At 40.7% G+C, this 27,991-nt stretch overlaps 1 protein-coding gene across 1 annotated transcript; it reads right to left on the bottom strand.

Annotated features, from left to right (window-relative positions):
- Nucleotides 1-157: 157 nt before the first annotated feature.
- LOC101617052 (transmembrane protease serine 11B) lies at nt 158-15,982 on the bottom strand. The gene is given in 13 exon segments (XM_045130158.1): nt 158-319; nt 916-1,058; nt 1,917-2,233; nt 3,737-3,782; nt 3,785-3,907; nt 5,564-5,602; nt 5,716-5,818; nt 5,991-6,135; nt 6,976-7,043; nt 7,329-7,444; nt 8,524-8,639; nt 10,704-10,823; nt 15,954-15,982. Coding segments are annotated over 13 exon segments (1,527 nt in total).
- Nucleotides 15,983-27,991: the final 12,009 nt, after the last annotated feature.

The raw sequence follows: 27,991 nt of genomic DNA, 5'->3' as shown, positions 1-27,991 counted from the left end.
TTAGATATAATGAAACATTAACAAAGATACTTATATTTCGTTGTATAAGAAAACAAGCCATTTACCGTCAATTTATTTTTTAAAAAGAGATCTTAAAGCAATAGACACAGAAGGTCCTGCACTTGTCTCTATGTTCCACTTCACAGTCACTTTCCTTTCAAAGGCCAGTCTTGGCGGCAATCCAACCATGGTAAGAAGTCACTCTTGTGTAGACACCTGGCTTATTCTTTAGACCGCATCCTTCACCCCAGCTGACAATTCCAACAAGATGCCAGATATCTCTGGAGTCAGGATAAGCTAGTGGTCCATCTGAGTCATTCTAGAAGAAGAAAAATAAATATTTCCTATTTTGCTGAAGAATGTTGTTTCTCTTCTGGACTTACCAATACCACCTGGGTATAGACAAAAAACAACTCACTCTGTGTGGGTTTAGGTTTATGGAACTATTGCCCTATAGCTAGCAGAGGTTCAGTTGGGAAGATCAGAGTTTGACTTCCCATCCTTGAGTATAGAGAAGGTGATTTAGCAGCTGTACACACTGCACTGAGCTTGAGTTTCTAAGAAGAGCACTTTGAGGCATGGCCCCACAAACACTCCACTTCCTGCAGCATCTCTGAAGAAAGAGGAGGGAATGTACCCCATCTTCAGGTTGACCACAAAGTAAGATTAAGCTTAGTTATTTCTGGTTTTATTCTCTGTATGAATTCTTACACTGAAAACTCCACAGAGGTAGGAATTGTGTTCATCCTTACATTTAGTCTGCTGTTTGTCCACAATAAGATTAAGAGATATTGATGTAAATGGAAAATAAGAAAAGAACTGTGTGGATATAAGTAACTTGTAAACAGATTTTATGTTGAATAAAAGCTTACTTGGCCTTTGGGGAGAAAATGATGGGAGAGCAACTGGACATACCTGACAGGCATCAGCTTCTCCTGACATGTATCCTACACAGAGCATCGTATCCGTCACCAAACCAGACAATGCATGTGGGGCGTTGCAATTTTTGTTGTCAATAATCTTCAAAAAAGCTTCTTGAAGCATCACTGGAGAAGGACCTAAAGACCATAAATGCTGTGTGTTATAGATCTTAGCCTTGTGATCAAGACCACTTCAGAGTAAGATATTTTGTCACTAAGTACCTGACAAGTCTCAGGCTACATTAGCCTATTTCAAGTTTATATTACAACTGTCTGCCTTGCACAAAAGAATATGTTTCCAAATATCATTCGCAAAGATATTTAATGTAAGAGGACACCAAGTGTTATGGCCAGCTACTTGGTTTTCCTTTCAACATGCTAATTTTGTGGGGGAAGCGTGGTTGATGGATGTCTTGTTCCCATGGTGATTTCTGTGAATCTATTATGCTGATGGAAAAAAATTACTTTTTAAAACCATGTGTGGTGGTTTGATTCAGGTGTCCCCCACAAACTTAGGTGTTCTGAATGCTAGGTTCCCAGCTGGTGGAGATTTGGGAATTAATGCCTCCTGGAGGGAGTATATTGTTGGGGGTGGGCTTATGGGCTTTATAGCCAGTTTCCCCATGCCAGTGTTTGGCACACCCTTCTGTTGCTATAGTCCACCTTATGTTGGCAAGGGAGTGATGTCCACCCTCTGCTCATGCCATCGTTTTCCCCTGCCATCGTGGAGCTTCCCCTCGAGCCTGTAAGCCAAAATAAATCTCTTTTTCCAGGAAGCTGCTCTTGGTTGGGTGATTTCTACCAGCAATGCGAACTGGACTGCAACACCAAGCTAGGGAGATAGTGCACACCTTTAATCCCAGCATCGGCAGGAGGATCACTTTGGGTGCTAGCTTGGGCTAGCGTGAGACCCTACTCAAAAGAAGAAGAAGAAGAGGAGGAGGAGGAGGAGACGACAACAACATCTAGGGGAAAAAGGACAAAAAGAACCCTTACCATCCAAATAAAGTTTTCCCCATCCTGTAACTATGACACTGTCATTTTCAGAAAGTTTCATTTTGGCTTCAGGAAGACAAATTCTGCAGATATACTTTGTAAAAGATATTTCTTTAGCCAGCTGCACAAGGTCGATGTCATCATGAACCCCAGGACTATGATAATTTTCATGAAAAATTATGTTTTTTACTTTTATTGTCATAATTGGTTGATTTACAGCAATTCCAAAGTTGACAGCCCATTCATCTGAATTATTTCTCCTGGAGAACACAATTTTATTTAAATACATTGAAATCTTATCAATCAAGATCTCATAACTTTAAGGCAAAAGGTTTTCAAGTAGCACTATAAAGTCTTATCTCAAAAAATGTCTCTGATATGGTATCAACTTTGCATGGCATACAGTTATGGTTCTACCTGTCTACTTTTCCCAGCAATGATTCATGATGTTAGCTCTGCTATGTTAACTCCATCAGATTGCGAATGATTTATTTGGACAAGACTCATAAACAGATGGGCTCAGCTTAGCCACACTGCTATGCACCCAGATTCTGAAACCCTGTGGCAGGATCTGGACACTTGTGTGCATTAAATGCAGTTCTCATTCTCTCTCTCTCTCTCCCCACTCCTACTTTTTGCCTTGTCAATGAGCCTTCATTTACAATTTAAATTTCCTGACCATTTCCTCCACTTCCTCAGAGACTCTTAACTTAGGATATAATGCTCTGCTATTTTTCACCTCTGTCTCAAAACATCAGCTATTTTCTAAGGGTGTAAGACTTCCATATTCTGTCTTCCATTTGAAACCTTTAGAGACTCCTGGTGTGATCAACCACAGTGCTATTTCAAGTTTATTTTTGGACCGGACCTCCAAAGACTAATATTTAAAAGGCTCAATGAGCTGTTTAAGGGTTGACACTTTCAAGCAATGCCTAGGTAGTGGGTATTGGCCACTGGGTACCTTTCAACATCACTTCTGGAAGGAAAATCCTGTGAATATACTTTGTAAAAGATACTTCTTCCATGAGTTCCTTGTTATTTATCCACAATGAATGCGACTAAATTTTATAAGCATATTGTCCAAGGCCAAATTTTATAAAATATCATCTACTTTAAACTGCTCTCTTCTTACTACCTGAAGAGCATGGCTGATGTTGTGCCAGCTCCACACATTTGAACAAAGCTGCTTTCCCGAGCGTATTTTCCTTCCTCATCCACCCACTTGTATCAGTGAAACGTAGCTACAGTCCAGACCAAACCTCACATGTTTATGCCACAATGTTTATGCTTTCTCTCACAGCATTTTCTGTCAGTTGAATATATAACTTTACCAGATAATTGCTGCCTTGCCCTTTCAATGTTTGCCATTTGTCCTCATTCAATGACATAGAAGATCCCTACAAGATAAATCTCATGACTGGAATACTAGAACGTGCATTCAGTTTCTGTTTGAAAGCTGTTTCATCTTAGCCAAATTAAGTATAAGTATACTACATTTTATGGGCCTTCAATTCTTCATCTTTAAATTGGTTAAATTATATCATCCTTCAATAATTATTGATATGATTAAATCAAATGAGATTAGTAAGGCGTTTAAGGACAGACAAAAATAGGTATTTAAAGCCGTTCTTTCTTTTGCTCAATTCTCAGTCTGTTCTCATGTTAAAATGCTTTTTGTGCTTCAGTTATGCAAGTAATAATAAATTTTATATTTGATTGGAAATTTTGTATAGGCTTGATGATCTTCCACACATTTGGATAAACTAATGCACATGGCACCCGACACCCCACATGTGGCGAAACTGTTGAGCTTACTTCACAAACAGTGGGCTGCAGACAACAGCCATCTGCTGCTGAGGAGGGAGCTCCGCAGTCATGTTGGCCTCTCCATCTCAGTCTGGCCTGCCATGGCCACACCCCTTGCCGAGCATGTTTCCCATTCACAACTCGGTTGCCAGTAGTGACTCTGTGGGCCAGCTGTCTCCCACAACCTGGAGCGAGATTTACCCAGGAACAGGAATCTTTCATTATGCATTCTAAGAAATATCATCTGAAAACTTCCCTTGAAACCCATTACCCAGCATCACTTAATTGACTTTGTTCCTTGGCTTTAATGCACTCTTATGATTCCTGACTATATTCCTCACTCTTACTCTCATTTCCAGCCTCAATCATCTTATAACCACTCACTGACTTTTATTTTGCTTACTTGTTAAAATTCTCCTCTCCCCAGATTGACTGCAAAGTTTCTGAAGGCAGTCTTTGTCTCCTGAATAACAAAAACAGATCTTACTTAGTATATTCTATCCTACCTGTGAGGCACCATGTAGATATTAGTAGTCTATGAAGTCCATTGAGTTGGGCTCAGCATGTAGCTAAGCGGTAGACTGCTTGCCTAGCATGCTCAAGGTCCTGAGTCCAATCCCCAGTACCCCCCCCCCCACATACACACATGGACGGAGTTAAATGAATATATCTATGTATCTTGTGAACAACATGACCACTCCAAAGATAATTTATTTTAAAATGAACAATTGTTTTTGTTTTATAGAAAATGTACTTGATATAATCTGCATTGTGATGTTTTTGTCCTAAATTGTCCCCTGTTCGCCTTCTTTTTTATTTGAACTTATTTACATATCGTATTCTTTACTCATAGTGCCATTGTTTGAAATCATTCTTGTTCAAATTTTTACAAGTATTAAATTAACAGCCTGAGGTTTTTCAAAAATGAATTACAGATCTATATCTGGTATAACCAGTTATATAAAACAGAACTACAAATCTCTACATGATAAGTATTGAAATCTCTTGTAGGTGAAGAGCTGCCACTGTTTGTTGGCTAAAAATATATGTTAGGCCTTCTAAATGTATGTGCTTATGCCCATTGGTTAATGCTGTTCTCCCTTTTGGTTAGAGATGCTTCTTTTTACAGGTGGTGATGAATGCTGGGGAGACTCAAGACTCAACAAGATACAAGGAGAAAAGAAAGCCTAGTGCTGAGCACTGGGCATGTCAGCTCCATGGCACTGCCAGGACCAAGGACCACTGCAGAGGAAAGGACAGGTTGGATACAGGGCTGCTCTCACTGCTGGTCTGAGGACCTTCTCCAAGGAGATGCTGGTAGACACTGAGGAAACTCAAAACTCCATCAACCCTGAAAATAAGAGCTGCTGAGAGCTCAACACTAAAGGATGTTTCTCTCGCCCCTTCAAGGCTGGGGGAACACTGCAGAAGGGGGAAGGAGAATGTGAGAGCGACCGGCAGGCTGGAAAGGAGTAGTGTGGAACTCTGCCTTGCCAACATGAACCAACTGGTACTTTTATGATCTCGGAGTAGCTCTTGTTCCTGCACAAAAACTTCAGTGTGTTGATCCCACCAACGTTTGGACATGGAGGATGGAGCAGGACAAAAAGAATGAGACATCGAAACAGAGGAAGGGCAACTTGGAAAGAGAAGGGTCCTGGATGGGATGGGGGCAGAGCAAGGGAGGCGAAAGAAGACAAGAGGGTGGGAATAAGGTCAAACTACAGTTTGTCCATGTATTAAAGTTCTCAATTTTAAAAAGTTTTAAAATCTTTTGTTTTTTAGAAAAAAAAAACATAGAAATAGGTGCATTAAGTTTGCAATGAAGTTTGTTAACTTACAGTTGTTGACAAGCATTTCAGAATTAGCCTTGCTAATTTCTGAAAATGAAGAGGAAAACCTTAAAATTAATAAAAGATCACCAAGCTGGTGATGCCAACTCGGGTACATAAATGTGACATTAATAAAAGATCGCCATACAGGTGATGCCAACTTGGGTGCATAAGCGTGACCTTTGCCAGTCTGATTATGACCAGCATTTCACTGCTTGGAACTTCAACAAAATATTCAGAAAGGTTAAAAGATGACACAAAATTCTTTGCATTTTTCCAGTGATAATTTACTTTGAAAGGTTGATGGTTATCCATGTGTTAATAAAAAGTCTGGCACATTCCTACAACTCTCATTCAGTTTTTATAGTACTTTTAAAAAAACTAATCCAAAGTCCTAATAGGAACAGTAAAATGAGTGAAAGCGAAGCACCCGTACCTGTAACCGAAGCGGGACCTGCGCTCCAGCGCGCCGGCTCTGCGTCAGCACCCGGTGCAGGGCGCCTCTGATGCGAGTCGGCACGCGCGCCTCTTTCCTGGAGGAAACCCGCTGGAGCTGCACCCTGGACCCATTCGGATGCGGCCTAGAAACAACAGAAACATTCAAGTTGCTGACATTCCTAAAATTCTTTAGTGCTCACAGGTACTTTTCACGGAACATGATGTAGACCCCAAATTAGGAATCAAAATATGTACAATGCTTTACGTGGAACTGAATACTAACTTGCAAGTGATTGGCATGAAATTTTATTATGCTATGGCACAACAAAGTGCCTCACGTAGAAGTTTTTTCTAATAAGTGCACTTTTTTTTTAAAAAAAAAGAACAATGAAAAATTTATGACAAGAAGTGTGGAAAAATCCAAAGACAACGGGACCTGTAAGCACGTGAGCCAGCGCTGCGTCTCCCTGTAGTTTCTTTGGGAACACAGCTGGTCTGCTCGTGTCCAGCCCGCTGAGCAGACACGGGAGGACCAACAGCCTGCTACAGCCTAAGTTACCCGTCTGCGTATTCCCTGCCTTTTAGATTCACATCATTCAGGGAAGGGCAATAACAGTCCTTAAATATACCCAAAAGGCTATACTGATTTTTCCCAGTTTTAAAAAATTTTTAACTTTTTTTTTTTTTTTTTTTTTTGAGGTAGTGTTTTACTCTAATCCAGGCTGACCTGGAAGTACTCTTAGGGTAGCCTAGAACTCACAGCAACCCTCCTGAGTGCTGAAACTAAAGGCGTGTGCCACCTCACCAAACTTTAATTCAAATTCTTTTTAAAAATCCATAATTGTATTTTCAAATAACTATGATCAAAGAGAAGATCATTGAAGGTTTGTTTTTCTGTCACAAAATAGGTTGATTGGTCAACTTAGCCTTTTGTCTTATTTGGGAACTTCACTACATAGTATCTGGAATGCAATTGTACTTACAGAAGTTGGATGACCCAGGAGTTGACATATTCTTTATATATACTAGAATTTTGAAATGCACTTAGCATCTGTTGAAAGAAAGGGAAAAATGTTCCACCATGTATATTTTTCTTTTATTTATTTTTCTTTCTTTCCTACTCCTCCCTCCCACTCTCCCTCCCTTCCTCCATCCTTTCCTTCCTTCCTTCTTTCCCTTACTTGAGACAGGGTGTCACTAAATGCTCTAGCCCAGCCTTGAACTTCTGTCCCTCTGCCTCTGCCCCTGAGTTCTGGGATTACAGGAGAGAGACCCCATGCTTGCCTCACCATGTGTATTTCAAGCAAAACTTCAGCGAAGTTAATTTAGAGTTTACCTCAGTCTCGATGTTTTTGCTCAGGTCATTGCTTGCTTGTGAAGGAGCATTGTCACAGCTGTCACTGTATGTGACTCCAGAAAGGTGAAAGTCACCTTGATAATAGTGCATCTTTCCTTAAAAAAATCAAGAAGTACACAAAGAATTTTGGAACAGGAATGAGACTTAATTCTATCCATATTTCTGCCTCAAAATTAGCATCAACACACCTTTTTCCTTATAGTAACCAGTGCATATGAAAGTCAAATGTCCTATTCGGCTTAAGATTCTGTCCAGGGCACTGGAAAGAAATGATGAGCCCTGGGCTTGTGCCTGGCTATGCGACTGAAAAGCCGACGGTGCCTAGCCAGCCATTTGACTTCTCACAGCGCCACTCTAACTCAAAGGGCTCCTGTGAGACTCAAGTAGAAAGATGATGTCAAAACTCTTAAAATGGATCAAATCACAGTTTAAGGGCTGATTTTTCTCAAAGGTAAAAATAAATTGGAAAACCAAACAGTGTGATTATTAATACAGTGTTAAAAAATATAATCAAATTTGTACAAACAGACATCCAACCATGCTTAGTGATCTACATTAAAGAGAGTCATTTACGGGTTATGCATTGCTTCTTACCTCTGTATCTTAACAGCCAACAGCAGACCTTAGCTGTGAATAAGGGTTCCTACACTGTGCTGAAGGATTCAATAACCCACCTAGGAGCCCAGCAAATAAGCTCTGGATGTGAGTGCCAGCATTGAGCAGTACAGACTGACCCTTCCTGACATAATTAATGACATAGCTTATCAGGAGGTATGTGATTTCAAAATTTTATAGATGGGAATCAAGTAACAACTGAACACGGTAATATAAAATAACATAGTAGGGCTGGAGAGGTGGATCAGTAGTTGAAGGTGCTTGCAAAGCCTGACGGCCCTGATTCGATTCCCCAGGACCTGTGTAAAGCCAGGTGCACAAAGTGGTGCATGCATCTGGATTTTGTCTGCAGTGGCAGGATGCCCTGGAATACCCATTCTCATGTTCTCTCTATGTATATGCCTCTCTCCCTCTCAAATAAATAAAACATTTTTTTAAAAAAACATAGTAGACAAGTAAGAAAAGCCTGAAGAAATCTAATATTCATGGTTCTTCTTAATCTTGTGAACTAAAAGAGGTTTAGTGGTATGGATTAAAGCTGTGAGTAGTGAATACTTACCAACTACAAGAAAATGAACAAGGAGGCAAATAGTTACTCCCAAAGTGGCCACCACTACAAGAAAAATAAGGATCATCATCCATTGCGGCCAAGATCTCTGGGAGGATACGCTGGGTCTAGGAAAGGGGAAAATGGCTCAAATTAGATGCTAGATGTTCCAAATCTAGCTGGCTTCCATTCAACTCATACAAGGTTTACAATTTGTATATTAATTCCTTGTGTAACTTTAAAACATACAAGCCTCAAATGTCCCAGAGGATGGATCCTGATGCTCATGCACTGAAAATTCATATATGAGGACTGTGTTCAGTGCTGGGGCTGCATCACTGAGCAAAATAGATGTTGTTTCTGCTCTCATGAATACTGAGGAAAAAAATGACTTACCATAAATCAAAAGCAAATTATAGGGTTGGGGAGATGGCTTAGTAGTTAAGGAGCCTGCCTGTGAAGCCTAAGAACTCATGCTTGAATCTCCAGGTCCCACATAGCCAGACACATAGTGATGCAAGTGCACAATGTCGCGCATGCGCTGCAAAGGGGCGCATGTGTCTGGAGTTCATTCGGTGCAGGCTGGAGGTCCTGGCATGCCATTCTCTCTCTCTCTATCTCTCTCTCTCTCTCTCCCCCCCCCTTTCTCTCTATCTCTCAAAAATAAAAAAGCAAAGCCAGGTGTGGTGCCACACGCCTTTAATCCCCGCACTCGGGAGGCAGAGGTAGGAGGATTGCTGTGAGTTCAAGGCCACCCTGAAATTCCATAATGAATTCCAGGTCATCCTGGGCTAGAGTGAGACCATACCTCCAAAAACCAAAATAAATAAATAATAACAATAATAATAATAGTAAAGCAGATTATAAAAGAATAAGTGAAATCTTATTCTGTTTTTGTAAACTATAGCCATGTCCTGCACACAGCTATGCAAAGACACAATTAAATCCATATAATATCATTTACAAGCTTACTGAATGTAGAAGGAAGCACTATGATGTCAACTTCAGTAATCTCTGTATTATAAAATTATGGATAGATTATTTTCCTTGCTTGTTACTTTTTCCTCTACTATACCTGTTTATTTTCCTACAGCAAATACTATTATTTATTTGTCATAATTAAATGATCAGGTAGTTGTTTTGTCATTAAAATTAAATGAGTACATGAAAAAAGAATTATGAAATATAATGGCTTGTCCTTGTGTGGATAGGATAGTTTAAGGCGATGGCTAGATTTTTGTGGCAACGTTTAGCATAGTCTATATGAGGTTTGGACACTAATTATCTCTTATATCTTGAAAGACATGATGTCATGTAATTGCCTCTTTGAAAGAAGAGCTATGAAATACACACAGATTTTATTTCCAATTTTAGAAAGTAACCTCAACTGTCTTCCAGCCTGTTCTACATCACTCTCAATGAGCCTTTGTAATCATCCAATCTGCTGTTGGGACACATTGGGCAGACACAATGTTCCCTGTGAATATGGTAGCACTGTTCTCATCACTTCCAGAACAAATCAAGTGTTGGGTAGTCAGCTCTTATTATTAGGTAGGTAGGTCTATATTTTCATCTTTTTGTTTTGCTTGGGATTTTTTTTTTTTCAGCATTACCTACCTTATACCACAACTCCACCTAGTCTTATTTTCTTTTTACTGCATTCTCTGTGCTTAATCCCACCTCTTCCTTGTACCTGTCTCTTTTGATGACTTGTTAATTGATGCTTCCCAGAAACATGACTTTTCAAGAGCTTGTCAAAGCAACACTCCCTCTGTCAGACTCATTCTATGTTTTCATATTGGAGCACTGCTGACTAATCTCATCCTCTGGGCAAAAAGGCTAATCAGATGTAATGTTCCTTCTAGAATATTTTAACCCTATTACTACTTTACCACATGTCTCTCTCACACAATAACTATAAAATGTGTACTGTGAGAGTCAGATCCAACATTTGTTTTTACTTAGCCATTTAACTTCTGGTAGCTAGTGTTTCTGGGCTGGGCATATTATTCTGAAAGACTCAAACATCATATAGCCTAAGTCATTGTTCTAGAGTGATGAAGTGGTTTCTATGCAAATAATCACTACACAATAGCTTATGAGACATTCTCTGAAAAGCACCTTTGGATGAAAAATTCCAGAGAATTCATATTTCAATAAAGACACCTTTTATAAAAAATTAAGGTAATTACATTATCACAATATTCAAACATCCGTCCCACTTTGATTCTATCTGCAGAGTCAATGAGTGGTGTCCTTTCCTAGGGCAGATTTCCTTATAACCACATTCCAGAGTAGCTTTGGCTATTAAGCTACAAATACACAAAAATGTAGTTTTCACTTAACAGAATTCGATCTACAAATATTTCAAATTAGATACACCTGAATACTGTTATTAAGGAAGTGAATTAAAGCAAGATTCCAGTGCCAAATTCCCAGAATTTTATAAAAATAAATACATTTTGGGGTGGAAGAGATGGCTCAGCAGTTAAGGAACTTGTCTGCAAAGCCTAACCACCCAGGTTTGATTCCCCAGTACCCACGTAAATCCAGATGCACAAGGTGGTCCATGCATCTGGAGATCGTTTGTAGTGGCTGGAAGTCCTGGCATGACCATTCTCTCTGTCTCTCTTCTCTCTCTTTCCCTCTGCTTGCGAGTAAATAAGTATTTTAAACAAATAAATTAAAATAAATACTTTCAATCACTAGGGTGAGAGTCATAAATACTGACAGCCCTAAAGCATAATAATTGATTAGGCTGAGCGGCTCCTATCTCTGCTCTCCAACAGAGCTCTGGCAAGGAATGGAGCCTAGTAAAGGAACCCATTTATAAATCTACTGCATTTGACAAATCCCTGCTCTCTGCAACTTGCTAAATTAGAATCTATATTGTAAAATATATTTTTACTTAAAATGTGAAATGGAATCCAAATTTTTAAATGATTTCTAAAAAAACATTCTGTTAGAAAAATTGAAGCCAAACCTGGTGACACATGCTTCTAATCCCAGCACTCAAGAAACCTAGGAGGGGAATCTTGAGTTCAAAGTACGTGTAAGATCTTATCTCAAAAAAAGAGGGGGGCTGGAGAGATAGCTTACTGGTTAAGCGTTTACTGGTGAAGCCTAAGGACCCTGGTTCGAGACTTTATTCCCCAGTACCCACGTAAGCCAGATGCACAAAGTGGCACATGCATCTGGAGTTCATTTACAGTGGCTAGAGGCCCTGATGCACCCATTCTCTCTTTCTCTCTCTGCCTCTTTCTCTCTCTCTCTGTCACTCTCAATAGAATAAATAAAAATAACCAAATTTTTAAAATCTATTTCAATTACATTATTAGAGAACAAATATTGTAGTTCCCTTATGGGTAAGGAATAAAAAATCCATTACTTCTTTGCTTAATGTTTCAAGTCAATCTTGAGTTTATATTCTTCCCAGGTAAAACAAAATTTAGAAAAATCTTGATAAATTCTTATTTCCCCATCCAGAGCCTTTTTTTTTTTTTTTTTTTTACTTTTTTGGAATATTATCTGTGACTTTAAAGGAACTTTAGACATCAACAGAGCACACACTTAAAAATTGACTTAGAGGGCTGGAGGGATGGCTTAGTAGTTAAGACATTTGCCTGCAAAGCCAAAGAACCCAGGTTCAATTCCCTAGGACCCATGTTAGCCAGATGCGCAAGGAGACACACGCATCTGTAGTTTACAGTGGCTGGAGGCCCTGGGATGTCCATTTGCCCATTCTGTCTTTCTTTCTCTCTCTCTTTCCTCTTTCTCTGTCAAACAAATAATTTAAAATTTAAAAATTTAAAAATTAACTCAGAAGGCTGGGTGTGGTGGCACATGCTTTTAATCCCAGCACTCAGGAGGCAGATGTAGGAGGATCTCCAGGAATTCGAGTCTACCCTGAGACTACATAGTGAATTCCAGGTCAGCCTGGAGCAGAGTAAGACCCTATCTCGAAAAACATTTAAAAAAAAAATTGACTTAGAAAAAGCAACCAATTAATTTTTTTCTTTTTTAAATATATATATATTATTTAATTTTACATATATATATATATATATATATATATATATATATATATATATATGAATGATTGACAAATTCTATACTTACAGACAACAAACCATGGAACCATGATGTTTCCCTCCCATGCAACCAATTAATTTTTTAAAAAAGCTAAAGACACTTTGTGACAAGTTGTTAAATTTTTCAGACTTGCTCCCAATAGTCCATTTACCTGTACATAATATTCTGACTCTATGGCAGTGGTGATGAAGATGACGATGACAGTGATGACAGAAATAAAACACTTCTGGTTGTAGGTTTTTATTTGTCACATCCAGTGTTGGCTGGTTGGTTGGTTTTTATGGGAAGGGTAAAACGTAAACAACAAACACAATGAAACTTGTCTGACTAACAGTAATGAAGTCACATTTCAATGGTTTCGTGATAGGAGTCATCCAGGAAATGAAAATCCCTTCAGTTGGCTATTTAGACAAAATTAATAACCAAATTTGGACTAGTCATCTAAGAGGTACACTGCAGAAACAGTTTTCTGGTTAAAAAGGAATAGCCCACACTCTATGTAACCAGTTCCATTGGCTTATGCCTTTATGCCTTCTGAACAGGAATTAAATATAACCAGTTAGCTCTCCTTTCAAATGATTCTTGATAAGGTAACAGTTTTAGTGTAGTATTGTCACCATTCAGCTGTAGTTTTTGTTCACATTTGTATTTCCCAAATTACAATAGAGATCAACTTTTCACTTATTTAGGAGAAGTTTGGATTTCTGTCTCTCAGAATACTCTTAATAAATTTAGCCCATTTTTCCTTATTACATTATTAATCTTTTTCTTTGAATATATATATATTTATTATATATAATTGTGTAATTATATATATTATGTATATAATATATATTATTGCATAATTAAGGACATATATTCTGGATATCAGTTAATTATATTTACCTAACCAAGAATTCACTGGGTACAATTTGACATTTATTATTAAATAGTATCTTTTTACCTAAAGGGATTAATTTTTTAGTGTATATATGTTATCATTTATAAGCACAACTAATATTTTAATATTGGCTGTATATCAAGAAAAGCTGGAGAGATGGTTTAGCAGTTAAGACAGTTGCCTATGAAGCCTAAGGATGTATGTTCAATTCCCCAGAATCCACATAAGCCAGATGCACATGGCAGCACATGTATCTGGATTTAATTTTCAGTGGCTAAAGAACCTGAATACACATTTTCCCTCTCACATAAATATCAAATAAGTAAATAAAGATGAGCTGAGTGGCTCATGACTTTATTCCCAGCACTCGAGAAGCAGAGGTAGGAGGATTGCTGTGAGTTTGAGGCCACCATGAGACTACATAGTGAATTCCAGGTCAGCCTGAGCTAGGGTAAGACCCTATCTTAAAAAAAAACAATAAATAAATAAATAAATAAAATATTTTAAAAGGAAAAGCTTAACTTATCAAAAATTTGTTCATTTTAATTTTCTATTTGGCTATTCTTTTTGGTGTTTTTATATGATCTTTTTAAATCCTTTATTATTTATTTGACAGAGAAAGGGAGGGAGAAAGAGAGAGAATGGGCACTGCAGATGAACTACAGACGAGTGTGCCCCCTTGTGCATCTGGCTAATGTGGGTTCTGGGGAATTGAACCTGGGCCCTTTGGCTTTACAGGCAAATGCCTTAACTGCTGAGCCATCCCTCCAGCCCTATATGATCGTATTTTGAAGATGGCCTAGAACTTGTAATCCTCCTGCCTTAGCCACTCAGGCACGGGATTGTAGAAGACCACCACCATATCCAGTTAAATGCTTTTTTGGATTTTGGAAATGCACCTCCATCATTATGTGCTCTTCTAAGAAGAGCAGTAGTCCACTTACTTTTGTTTGCTTATATTATTTCTCACTTAGTTTAGGTTGATACGGTATCTGCCTTATGTCATTGAAGTCCAGTACACTGAAAAGAGGCCCTTGTCATGTCCCTGAAAAATGAAAAGCATCCAGAATTTCATTAATAAGATCTTTGTTGTCATCTTTAGCAAATTAAAGAAATTTTAGGGCTGGAGAAATTGCTAAGTGGTTAAGGCTGTTACGGGCAAAACCTAATGACCTGGGTTCAAATCCCCAGTACCCACATAAAGCCAGATGCATAAAGTGGTGCGTGCATCTGGGGCTGGTTTACACTGGCTACAGGTCCTGCCACATACCAAATAGTTGTTATGCCTGCGCCACATTGTGTCATGACAAAAAACATATGCTCCTGGAACTAGGGTTTATGTATGAGACTGATTTCCCATATATCACAGGTTCTTAGTAAGCCCTGGAGATTGACCGTGGTTCTTCCAACATGGAACAGGAAGAAACACCTCCTTCCCAGTGTAGACTACACACTTCTGGGGTTTATTACTGCCGTACCCTTTTTCCACTTTAAAAAAAAATTTTTTTTGTTTATTTTTACTTATTTGAGAGTGACAGACAAAGAGAAAGAGGCAGATAGAGAGAGAGAGAATGGGCGAGCCAGGGCCTCCAGCCACTGCTAACGAACTCCAGATGCATGCGCCCCCTTGTGTATCTGGCTAACATGGGTCCTGGGGAATTGAGCCTCGAACCAGGGTTCTTAGGCTTCACAGGCAAGGGCTTAACCGCTAAGCCGTCTCTCCAGCCTACCATCCTTTTTCATTTGCAATAACATTTGGGTGTTTTATTACTTTTTTAATTAATTAATTTTTTTTAGTTGAGAGAGAGGCAGATACAGAGAGAATGGGTGCACCAGGGCCTTTAGCCACTGCAAACAAACTCCAGATGCATGTGCCACCTTGTGCATCTGGTCCTGGGGAATTGAACCTGGCTTCTTTGGCACCACAGGCATGCACCTTAACTGCTAAGCCATCCTTCCAGCCCCTTTTTTGGGGGGTGGGGGAGTTGAGTTAGGCTTTCACTCTAGCTCAGGCTTACCTGGAATTCACTATGTAGTCTCAGAGTGGCCTTGAACTCATGGCGATCCTCCTACCTCTTCCTCCCGAGTGCTGGGATTAAAGGTTTGCACCACCACGCCCAGCTCTATTTGCAATACTATTTTAGATTTCTTGGATGGAAAGCTAATGGAGAAATTATCTTTTTTCTTTTTCTTGTTTTATTTTGGTTCATGTTGACTTTATTTGTTTGGGGCCTCATTAAGTATCCCCAGCTAACCTAGAACTTGCCATTGCAGCCCGGGCTGTCCTTTTTTTTGTTGTTGTTGCTGTTGTTTTTCGAGGTAGGGTCTCACTCTAGCCCAGGCTGACATGGAATGCACTATGGAGTCTCAGGGTGTCCTCGAACTCACGGCAATCCACCTACCTCTGCCTCCTGAGTGCTGGGATTAAAGGCGTGCGCCACCAGGCCCGGTTTAAACTTTACTTTCTTACCTTGTCCTGTTTCGGTCCTTACCCTTCATTTCCACTACATGGGCTAGAGACTGAAAAGACAGCGGATCAAAGGGTTTTACCTTTTACTTTTGTTGTAATACAGCACGTCATTGAGAGAAAAAATGACTGCACTGCCTGATTAAAGGTCTGAAACTTTCTTTGGATCTCATTTCTTCTATTAATTTGTTAAAATAGTTAAAAGAGGGCTAAAGAGATGGCTTAGGCTTAGCAGTTAAAGTACATGCCTGAGAAGCCTAAGGACCCAGGTTTGGTTCCCCAGTACCCATGTATAGCCAGATGCACATGGTGGCATATGCATCTGGGATTTGTTTGAAGTAGCTAGAGGCCCTGGCATACCCATTCTTTCTCTATCTGTTTATCTCTCTTTCTCATAAATAAACAAAAATAAAATATTTTTAAAGAACAATCAAAGGAACCTATATTAAATAAAATGTACTTTAGGAGCTGGGAGATAGTTCAGTACATAAAAGTGCTTGCTTTGCAAGCGTGAGAACATACCAGAGCCTGAGACTACTTACGTCCAATTCCCCAGCACCTCTGTGACAGCTAGGCATGGTCACACATGCCTGCAATCCCACTCCATTCATGAGCAGAAACCAGAGAATCAAAGCCGAGGTTCATGGAAATGGCTGCTTTGCCTTCAGAGGACTGTGTCTCAAGGAAACATGCAGATGAATGACGGAAGGGAATACCAGAAGACCTCCTCTGGCCTCTAATACAGGGGTACATGCAACTGCACACACTGGTGCCTACACTATTCTCAGCATACATGCTACACACAAGAAAAGAAAAAGTTTCTAAGCAATGCAGACTGACTAACATGAGAAAGATTGCCACACAGGCATTATGTAGGAAACTAAAGTCTACCAGAGGGAATAAATTTCCAGAATGTAATATTGCCTAACAACTTAAGATTTAAGAGCTATGGGAGTGGCCAGGTTTGCTTCATGACTAGGAGAATCCAATGAACTTAGAAAATTTATGACCATCTGGGTTGGTTAACCTTCAATGTCAACTTGACCGGATTTAGAATTATAATGGAAACACATGTCTGGGTGTCTATATGAAGGCGTTTCCAAAGTGGCTTAACTGAATCAGGAAGACACACCCTGAGTATGGGAGACGCCAGCCTATGGGCTGAGGTCCCGAACGGGGAGAACCGAGCTACTTCGCCTCGCTTCCTGACCACAGGTGGGCCGTGGCTGGCTGCTGCATGCTCCCGCCACCAGGTCTTCTTCCGCGGGATGGGCCTTACCCTGACCAATCATGAGCCAAAGGTAAGCCCTCCCCTCCTGGGGCTGCTTTGTCAGTTATTTTGTCACAGCAATGGGGAAAGCCACTAATACACCATCCTTTGAACCTGTTTCCAACTTCTGGACTTGCTTAAGGCCCAAGCCCAGTCACTCTTTTCAACACACTGGCTCAGTCAAGTTGAGCCTGTGTTTCCAAATTGCAAATCCACTTGCACTCAAATAAGACTAGCTCTACTTTAATTTGGGCCTCAGTTATGATGTGTTATCTCATAACTGTCAATAACTCCACTCTAAAGTTACCAGGCTTCAGTTTCCACAGAGCAAACAGTGTTGGAGATCTGTGCTTGATTTTGTTATATTATCAAGCATTGGGATCTTGCCATCCAATAGACATCTTAATGACCTAAGAAAGATGACTCTGTAATAAATTTTTTGCAAAACTCACAAAAGATGGAAAGAATCACCGAATGATTTTTTTTTTTTAACCCTCTGGTAGTCCCCTGGGAATTCTTCTAAACATCTGCTTTAAAGGGGTGATATCTCCTCTTGCCCATGTATTTGTGCACCAGAAGAAGTTAGGGCTGAAGATTAATGTGTGTTTACACAGGACTTCATGTAAAGTTCAGACGAAAAAGAGAGGCAAACACTTGGCTTGGTGCTCTATTAACTAGCTGCTTGGCTGACTCAACGCGAGTTATTATTATCACAATTCAAGAGTCTAAAGAGACTCGTTGTGAATAACTAAAACACTTTGTCACTCAGGAAAGCCAAGAGTTCTAGGGGCTCTGTGGAGGGAAGTTGAGACAGAGACTAAAGATAGTCTTATTTTAACACACCCACATAAATGAGACTGTTTCAGTGTGTCAGGCATTTGTCAATAGAGAATATGAGTCTTAAACTATCTTCTCTGGTGTAGCAGTTACCTTCCCATTGCCAGCATGACATACCAAACCAGAAGCTGATTTGGGAAGGAAAGGGTTGATTTCACTTGACAGGTTTTTTTAAACATATTTTATTTATTTGAGCGAGAGAAAGAGGTGGAAAGAGAGAGAGAATGGGCATGCCAGGGCCTCCAGTCACTGCAAAGGAACTCCAGACATAGGCGCCCCTTGTGCATCTGGCTTATGTGGGTCCTGGAGAGTTGAACCAGGATCCTTTGGCTTTGCAGGCAAACACCTTAACCGCTAAGCCATCTCTCCAGCCCTCAGTTGACAGTTTTAAGGGGAAGTTTCATCATGGCAAAGAAGGAAGCCAGGTCAAGAGTGAGCTGGTAGAAACCTCCTCCCCGTTGACTGGCTGTCGGAATGCTGGAAACAGCTGTGCTGCATGCAGCTTAGCGGAGACAGAAGTCAGAAACAGTGTTAAACAACAGTGGACCCTGCAAGCCTTACCGCTGGCCACCCAGGCATGTCTGCTATGAGGAAAGCAAACTGCTCTCTGGTTTGACTTGAGGCCTGCTCCATGGGAGGGAATACATTTTTGGTACTGGAAATCTAGTCAGAAGCCTATGGCTGTGAAGGTCATAAGACTTTAGGGGAGTAATGACCACTGTTGTCTACCTAAATGGATATATTATGCCCACCCTCTAAACACTTATATTTATGTCCATATATTAATGCTCCTCTTACTTTTGGTTAGAGAAGCTTCTCTTTTCATATGGCAGTGACTACTGAAGTTACACAAAACTCAACATACTGCTGAGAAATGACAGCGGAGTATTTAGCACTAATTGAGACATTTCTATTACAGCCTGCAAGACTTAGGAACTATTATGAAAGAGGTGGTGGAAAGAATAAGAGCCGAAGGAAGGGGAGGGTGCTTACAATGCTGTCCTCCAGACACAAAGTGGCCTTGATGTTCACGACCTCACAGTGGATGACACTGCTTACACAGATCTGTATACAAGGAGGAAAAAAGTGATGACATCAAAATAGAACAGAGACTAGTTGGAAAGTAAAAGGGATTCAGTGGAGGGGGATTCAGAGGGGTAAAAAAATGGGACAGTGGAGAGAGGGGATTATGATCATGGTATATTATCTATATCTACCTCAAAACAAAAAAAGAAAAAAACTAAAAAATCATGTAAAAATATAAAAACAGAAGCAAATGTTCCAAAAATTGTATTATATTATATTATATTATATTATATTATATTATATTATATTATATTATATTATATTACATTAAGTGCTAAAATTTGCAAAGACTTTGTAATATATATAATGTGTATGTAATATACATGTAATATGTAACCCATTTTTATGAGTCAAGAAACTAGGGTGAAAACGCAAACTAAGCCCAAAGCTGGCAGAATAATGAAATTGATTCGTGCTGAAATAACCACAGAGTAGTAAAAACACAACAAATCCACAAGCTCATCTCAGTGGAAAATATCATGAAGTTATTAGTTATTCTGACCGCATAAAAAGAGATGGCCCACACTAGTAAAGGTGGACTTGACGGAGGAGAGCTTGCTGTTCGTACCGAAGTCAGACACCAGCATGCTGTGGACAAGCCATGCCCTTCTGGGCTTCCACGTGGGATGATAAGACAAGAAGGTCTTCATGGGACGCTATTGAAGCATGGACTTTCCAGAGTCCAGAATGAACCGTGAGCCGATCCTTCTTGTTGCTTACAATGACCTGCCCAGTCTCCAGCGTTCTGCTGTGTGGAGCAGCACTAAGTGGGCCAAGAAGCAGGCAAAGTCATAGCGGCGTCTCCCTGGAGGCTCCACCTCCTGTCGTCTCCCCAGGGCCCAGAGCACTCACTCCTTGGCCCCAGTAGTGCTTAATGCATTGCTTCATCCTTCAGGATGTTGGAAGCAACATTTACCTGTATTTTATCCAAACTTACCATTATTGGATTATTAAATGAAAAACCCGGAGAAAACCATGACTTCAAAGTCCATGATTTTGGTAGGTTCTCTCTAAAATAAGCTTGTGTGTGGCTGGGGCGACGGCTCAGCGAGTTAAGAGGAACACTGGAGTACTCGACGCTTGTGCTCCTGGTCCCATGGGTCACTGGGAACTGTGCCATGTCTGTCCAGCCTTTCGTGAGCACTGCAGGGCATATGGCTGGTCTAGGGAAGGATCCAAATTAAAAGTGTGAAGTGTCATTTCCTCTGGACACATACCCCTTTAAGCATGATAAAATCAAACATTGTGGGCTGGAGAGATGGCTTAGTGGTTAAGCACTTGCCTGTGAAGCCTAAGGACCCTGGTTCAAGACTTGATTCCCCAGGACCCATGTTAGCCAGATGCACAAGGGGATGCAAGCATCTGGAGTTCATTTGCAATGGCTGGAGGCCCCGGCACACCCACTCTCTCTCATTCTCTCTCTCCCCGCCCTCTCCTTCTGTTGCTCTCAAATAAATAAATAAAAGTGAACAAAAAATTTAAAAAAAAAAATCAAACATTGTAAGTCAAGCCATCATAGGTCAAGGACCACTGGCTTACACGATTCCCAACATTGAGAAGTTCTACCATCTGCCGTCCACAGATGAGATGGAGGAAAGCTCGTGGTATATAATCCAGTCCGGGTCTGAGGTTCTGAGAATTAAGAATGCTAACAATGAAAATCCCAGTGAGAGGGCAGATGAGGTGTCTCAGCTGAAAAAGTAAAGCAAGGAAATACAGTCCAAAGTACTTCTTCCTCTTCCTTTTGCTTTGTTCAGACCCTTAAATGATTGAATAATTATATTGAAGGAAAAATCTGCTTTCCTGAATCCTGTGATTCAGATGCTAGTTTGTTCAGGAAACAGCATCACAGACACGTCTGAACTAATGTGAATCTGGGAACCTTGAGACTCACTCAAGTTGACATTAATTTAGAAATAACCAATTCATTTTCTATGGAGAACGGGAAGGAAGATGAGACAGACAGGTACATCGTTTCAGGAATGCTTGCTGTAAAGCCTTGAGGCAGCAGCTAGTAGAAGGTGTGGAGACAAGATAAGGTGTTTGGATGTTTGAGATCAAGGCGGTAAGAAGGAGAAAAGCTGATCAGAAAGGAGAGGGAGAGAAACATCGAAGAGGGAGTTTTTTTGTAGATGAGAGACAGTGGGCTCAGGTGAAGGTGGTGGGTCTGACCTCACTTCAGAACAACAGGTGAGCAGTGTGTTAGGTGGAGAGGTGAAGGAGGGAGCCTGAGTACATCTTACTCAAATTACTTCCATTTTCAATGGAAGAGGTAAGAAACAAAGCCATCATTGGGGGTTGGAGGAATTGCTTCATGGTTAACATGTTTGCCTGCAAAGCCAAAGACCTGGGTTCAATTCCCCAGGACCCATGTTACATCTGGAGTTCTTCTGCAGTGGCTGGAGGCTCTGGCATGCCCATTGTCTCTCTCTTTTCTCCCCCCACCTTTCTCTGTCAAATAAATAAGTAAGTAAATAAAAGTATTTTTAGGGCTGAAGAGATGGCTTAGCAGTTAAACACTTGCCTTTGAAGCCTAAGGACCCCAGTCCAAGGCTCGATTCCCCAGGACCCACGTAAGCCAGATGCACAAGGTGGCACATGCATCTGGAGTTCATGTGCAGTGGCTGGAGGCCCTAGTGTGCCCATTCTTCTCTCTCTTTCTCTGTCTGTCACTGCCAAATAAATAAGTAAAATAATAATAATAATAATAATAATAATAAAGTTTTTAAAAAGTATTTAAAAAAAAACATCATTGGAAAGGGTAATTGATGGGAGATGTGAAAGAGACTGTGGGGAGAAAAAGTTGCAGAAAGCTCGGGGCATAGCTGGGACACGCAAGGGCAGGGCAGCACTAAGAGAGCGCAGCCGTGTGTTTGAACTCGTGGTGACTAGAGCTGTGGTTCAGTGTGGATCGCGCTCCCGTGATTGGGTACTGAATGCTTATGCCCAAGCTGGTGGCTGTGGTGGGAGGCTGTGGCGGCATCTAGAGCAGGGAGCTGAGGTGCGATGGGCTGGTTCTCTCCTAAGGTTCTGCGTCCATCTGAAAAAGAGAAGCAAATTCTCCAACGGAGAGTGAGGTCAGTGCAAGATACATGGATCCCCATTATTATTTTAGAAAGAATTTAATACAGCCAAAGACTAATTGGGGAAATAAGCAAGAGTGCTGCTTTCCTGGTGAACCAAGGGTGAAGGAGATAGATAAAGAGAACACTCAACTCCTACCAAACCAGAGATACAGAGGTTCCCCAGACCTCATCACTGAAGTAGACCTAAACAAACCAACATGGCTCAGGGAAATTCACAGAGGAGGGGGCAGAAAGATGGTTAGAGCCACACGTTGGAACATTATGCACAGAGACATTGCCTCTCCCCCATAACTGATGGCCACCCCCCACAATGCAACACCCACAATCCTCATGGGAGGATGAGAGGGAGAACGCTAACGATGGTACCATCATGGCTGTGTGCACACTACATACATAACTACTAAAAAAAATAACTAAAAATTAAATTTAAAAAAAGCGGGATTGGAGCTGGCTGGTAAATGGAGGCCTCTAGCGGCAGGGCTCTGACCGTTAGCTCAGACCTGACCCGACTCCCCCTTCCTGCTCTGCCATGTGCGCAAGCTCAGCCTCACGCTCTGCCTCCTGGATTTCGCCACGCCCTCCCTGAAGAAAGGGCTGAATCCCTCTGAAACCAGGAGCCAAAATAAACCTATTTTCTATTAGGTATCCAAGCAATGTGGAAGTAACTATCACAACTGGTCTGGATAGTTGCATCTTCTGCAAACATGCATGCCCACGTGGTAAAGGGAAGGAAGGGAGAGAGCATGGTTTAAAACAAGATAGTATAAAAGTGAGCGTCACAGAGTGGCAAGGCCCGAGAGTGTAGAGTGACTGGATACAGAGTTTAAACCGGATACAGTTATGCCAAAGAGATGGACGGATTCATGTTAACCACAGGAGACCTTACAGTTATACTTCTCAGGACTGCCATACAACCTTGAGATTTGTGTAATAATTACGTTAGGACAAATTATAGAGTCATGGTTATAAGCATTAAGCAATAAATGTTTATTGTCTTTAAGCCTCTATGGCAATGCACTCCATAAATACAGTGTTGAAGCGAATCCACACACAAAGGTAGATTTCCTATGCAAAATATGCTTTTTAATCTGACCAAAATAATGTGGTGAAGAGAAATACAAGACTTAATATAAACTAAGATTAAGTCTAAAGTTATAGAAAGTTGGTCCTAATACATCCATGGAGGCAACACTGTCATTTTCTACCTAATTTCTATAGAATTTTGCATATATTTCTGTGGTTTACTTTTATTCCTAGTATAATCTTTTACTTAATAGACTTATACTTAGCACTTATCATTAAGACCACTTTCCTGTGAACTGCAAAAGAATTAATTAGTTATGTCCCCTCCCTCTCATGAAGCTCTATAGTCTAGTCACTGACATGACATCTATGGAGAAATGTCAAAAAATAGATGCAAGTGCCCAGAATAAGTATTGAGAGGTTGAAAGTGGAAAGAAGCCAACTGAAGAGAATATGACAATTTCTTACAAGATAAACATGTACTTACTGTATGCTTTAGCAACTGCCTCTAAGCCATTAGTCTCAGAGAAATAAGATTTATATCCACATAAAAACACAGACATAAGCTGGGCATAGTGGTGCATGCCTTTAATCCCAGCACTTGGGAGGCAAAGGTAGAAGGACTGCCATGAGTTCGAGGCCACCCTGAGACTACATAGTGAATTCCAGATCAGCCTGGACTAGAGTAAGACCCTACTTAGAAAAACAAACAACAAAAAAAAAGACATAGGGGCTGGAGAGATGGCTTAGCAGTTAAGCTCTTGCCTACGAAGCCAAAGGACCCTGTTTCGAAGCTTGATTCCCCAGGACCCACATAAGCCAGATGCACAAGGTGACGCACTCATCTGGAGTTTGTTTGCAGTGGCTGAAGGACCTGGCATACCCATTCTCTCTCTATCTGCATCTTTTTCTCTGTGTCTCTCTGTCGCTCACAAATAAATAAAAAAATACACAAAAATATATTTTTTAAAAAGCCGGGCTGGGCTTGGTGGCACATGCCTTTAATCCCAGCACTTGGGAGGCAGAGGTAGAAGGATCACCATGAGTTCCAGTCCACCCTAAGACTACATAGTGAATTCCAGGTCAGCTTGAGCTAGAGTGAGACCCTACCTGAAAAAACGATATATGTGTGTGTGTGTGTGTGTGTGTGTGTGTATTTAAAAAACACATGCATAAATATTCAGAGGAATTTTATTTGTAATAACTCCAAATAAATAACAACCCAAATGCCCTTTGATGTGTTAGCAAACAAACTATAGCATGCCCACACTACGATATACTATGCAGCAATAAAAATTTTAAAACCAGGGCTGGAGAGATGGCTTAGCGGTTAAGCGCTTGCCTGTGAAGCCTAAGGACCCCGGTTCGAGGCTCGGTTCCCCAGGTCCCACGTTAGCCAGATGCACAAGGGGGCGCACGCGTCTGGAGTTCGTTTGCAGAGGCTGGAAGCCCTGGCGCGCCCATTCTCTCTCCCTTCCCTCTATCTATCTTTCACTCTGTGTCTGTCGCTCTCAAATAAATAAATAAAAATAAAAACTAAAAAAAAAAAAATTTAAAAACCAGGAATGGATAATAGACACACACAGCAATTTGCAATGTTCCAGGGATTATGCTGAGATTAAAAAGCTAACATGGGAGGACAGTACACTATGTGATTCTACTTACATGAAATTCTTGAAACGATAACATTACACAGATGGAGAACACGCTGTTGGTTGCCAGGGTTTAGGCCTAAGTACAGGTTGTTAGCTGTGGGCAGCATGAGAAATCCTTGAATGTGTATGGAAATGCAATCTACAATTGCCACCTCCTTTGAAAGTCAAAGAGAGCCTTTGTAAAGGAGGCAACATTGAAAGTAGACTGGGGGTTTTTTATAATCCAGTCATTCTATGGTGAACAAGCTTTCTCATTTTTAAAACTTGAGTCTAGAACAAACCTACACAAGGAGAGATCACTTAGATCATTACATTTTTAAATGATCCCAGTCACTCTTTTGTTGGAGAAGAATTAATAAGAAACCAGGCCGGGCGTGGTGGCACACACCTTTAATCCCAGCACTTGGGAGGCAGAGGTAGGAGGATTGCTGTGAGTTCGAGGCCACCCTGAGACTCCATAGTGAATTCCAGGTCAGCTTGGGCTACAGTGAGACCCTATCTCAAAAAAAATAAAATAAAATAAAATATAAAAAATAAAATAAGAAACCAACACATCTTGTCAATCAAATCATTCCTTCATTTCAAACAATGTATGCAACTAGCTGTCAGACATCATATCGTTTCAAGCAAGACTACAGTTTAATTTTAGTAACAGTACCAATAGCTCCCATTAGTTGAATACCAGTGCTATTTATTCTAAGAAACATCTTGAGTATTATGTGTTTATTATTTAAAAAAATTGAGTAGATGTTACTTCTGTCTTACAGACTAGTGATTTGGACTTACAGTAGTTAAATAACTGGTTTAAATCACACAGTTAGTGTAAAATCTAGAATTCGTTTTTTAAAGTTCAAATAAATGTAAATATGGCCATGCATTGCTTTCTGATGGGATACGTGAGAAACTGCTCACTGAGCTATTTCAACGGTGAATGTCACAGCATGGACCTGCGCAAACCTGCACAGTAGCCCGGTTGCTCAACACAAGCTGGATGTGGCCGCTGCAGGTGTAATATGACACTGTGTTTTATAGCGAGCCTTTTTATAAGTGAAGGAAGAATCCTAAAGCAACAATAAAGTTCTCAGAAGAGAAAGTACATAAACTGTTGTTAGAATCATTCACTGTCATTGCCAAATGCAGTGATGGAACCTGGCTGCATTGGCGATGCTCACATGGGAAGGCGAGCACGGTGGGCCTCTGTACAGCAGTCCCTGTGTGCACTCGCATAAAGCCGTGCACACGCATAAAGCCGTGCACACGCATAAAGCCGTGCACGGCAGCGACATCATAAGGTGACAGGGACTTTTAGCACCGTTACAAACTGGTGGGACCACCATCCTGCATGTGGTGTGTCATGGACAGAAATATCTTTCTATGGCTTATGACTATAATAATAATGCTATTTTCTACATAATGCAAAAATAAAAGAGCCACTCAACAGCATTTATTAAAGAATTGTCATATAGGAGCCGGGCATGGCGGCGCACGCCTTTAATCCCAGCACTCGGGAGGCAGAGGTAGGAGGATCGCCGTGAGTTCGAGGCCACCCTGTGCTACACAGTGGATTCCAGGTCAGCCTGGGCCAGAGTGAGACCCTCCCTTGAAAAATAAAACAAAGTACAAATAAATAGTCTGAACTTCAGACGGCCTTCCCTGTTTCTTCCTACAGCTTTAGGGTGCCACCTAGAGGCCTATGTGGAGAATGTATTTCCAGTATCAATTTCTAACAATACTGGAAGTAATTTAGCTGTTTTAATATTCATAGTTTTATCAATTTACTCAAAAGAGTTTACTCACTAGAATAAAATGTCTTATAGAAAATACTTAAGGCTAATAATTCATATGTTTTCATATCTTATTTTAGACAAGCGCCTAAGTTTTATCAGTTCAGCATGTGAGTATTGAGTTAATAAAAATTGACATTTCCTGATGGCATTGATTGTATCACACAGTATTTTTTTAACTTTATTTTTATTTATTTATTTGAGAGAGAGATAAAGAGGCAGAGAGAGGGAGGGAGAGATAGGCACAGCAGGGCCTCCAGCCACTGCAAACGAACTCCAGACACATGCGCCCCCTTGTGCATCTGGCTTACATGGGTCCTGGGGAGTCGAACCAAGGTCCTTTGGCTTTGCAGGCAGCAGCCCTAACCGCGAGGCCCTCTCTCCGGGCCTCCCACGGTACTTTTCGTATATGTTCTCTTGTGCTCTCTGTACCACCGTAGCAATGAGGACAGGCTTGCCGGGAGACTTGGTGAACTCTCACCATGGACATCTAGAAGAACATCAGTCCTAACTCGTATTCAAATACTACAGCTGCATTCGAGGACTGGTAATTCATCCAGGCGAACATTAGAAAGGCACCCAGTCTTAGATTTTTGCTCTTCAGTCTTTGATCCAGGTGGCTAGCCACTCAGCAGTGTGCCAAGTGTCCCCAAGAAGCAGCTTCCTGTGGCGTCATCCCAGTTGAGTCTGAGAAGCTGTCCAGACGAGGCCCCTTTCCACGCGCACAATGGAAGTGACCGCAGGAGGCGTCTATCGGCCACCACCCCGATCAGAGGACCGCGCACAGGACACAGCGGCACCTGCACCTTATTTTCTTCAAGCGCTACAGCTCGGAAGAAGTTGTGATAATGCCATTTCAGTCAGTATTTCACTGCGTCTCTTTTCATTCATGCCCACTCACTACAACTGTCTTGCCAAATAAGGCATGGAGATCATTCTGAAATAAACTTTTATTCTGTACCCAAGTTGTAAGATGTTTTTCAATAAATTGAATGGTAACATTTTCCTCATCTTACTTGTACTTGGACTATCATGTTATCACGTCAATCACGCAGGTGATTTGCTTTCTTCATTGTTGTAATATATCGGCATCCTCAGAAGTACAATGTTAAATAAACACTATTTCCTTTAACTTGTTAAGAACAGGTATATTACAAAGAGTTTATGTGATTTTCATAGTCACAAGGAAACAGTCATTCTGACTCTGATTTTGGTGGCTGTTTGCAAATAAAAATTAAACTTGGGCTGAAGAGATAGCTCAAAAGCTAAAGACACGTGCTTGTAAAAGGAAAACTGTATC

The sequence above is a fragment of the Jaculus jaculus genome, chromosome 11, assembly GCF_020740685.1.
Source record: "Jaculus jaculus isolate mJacJac1 chromosome 11, mJacJac1.mat.Y.cur, whole genome shotgun sequence".
Taxonomy (NCBI): Eukaryota; Metazoa; Chordata; class Mammalia; order Rodentia; family Dipodidae; genus Jaculus; species Jaculus jaculus.
The sequence above is the reverse complement of the archived record's forward strand: the minus strand, read 5'-3'. Positions and strand labels throughout refer to the sequence as shown.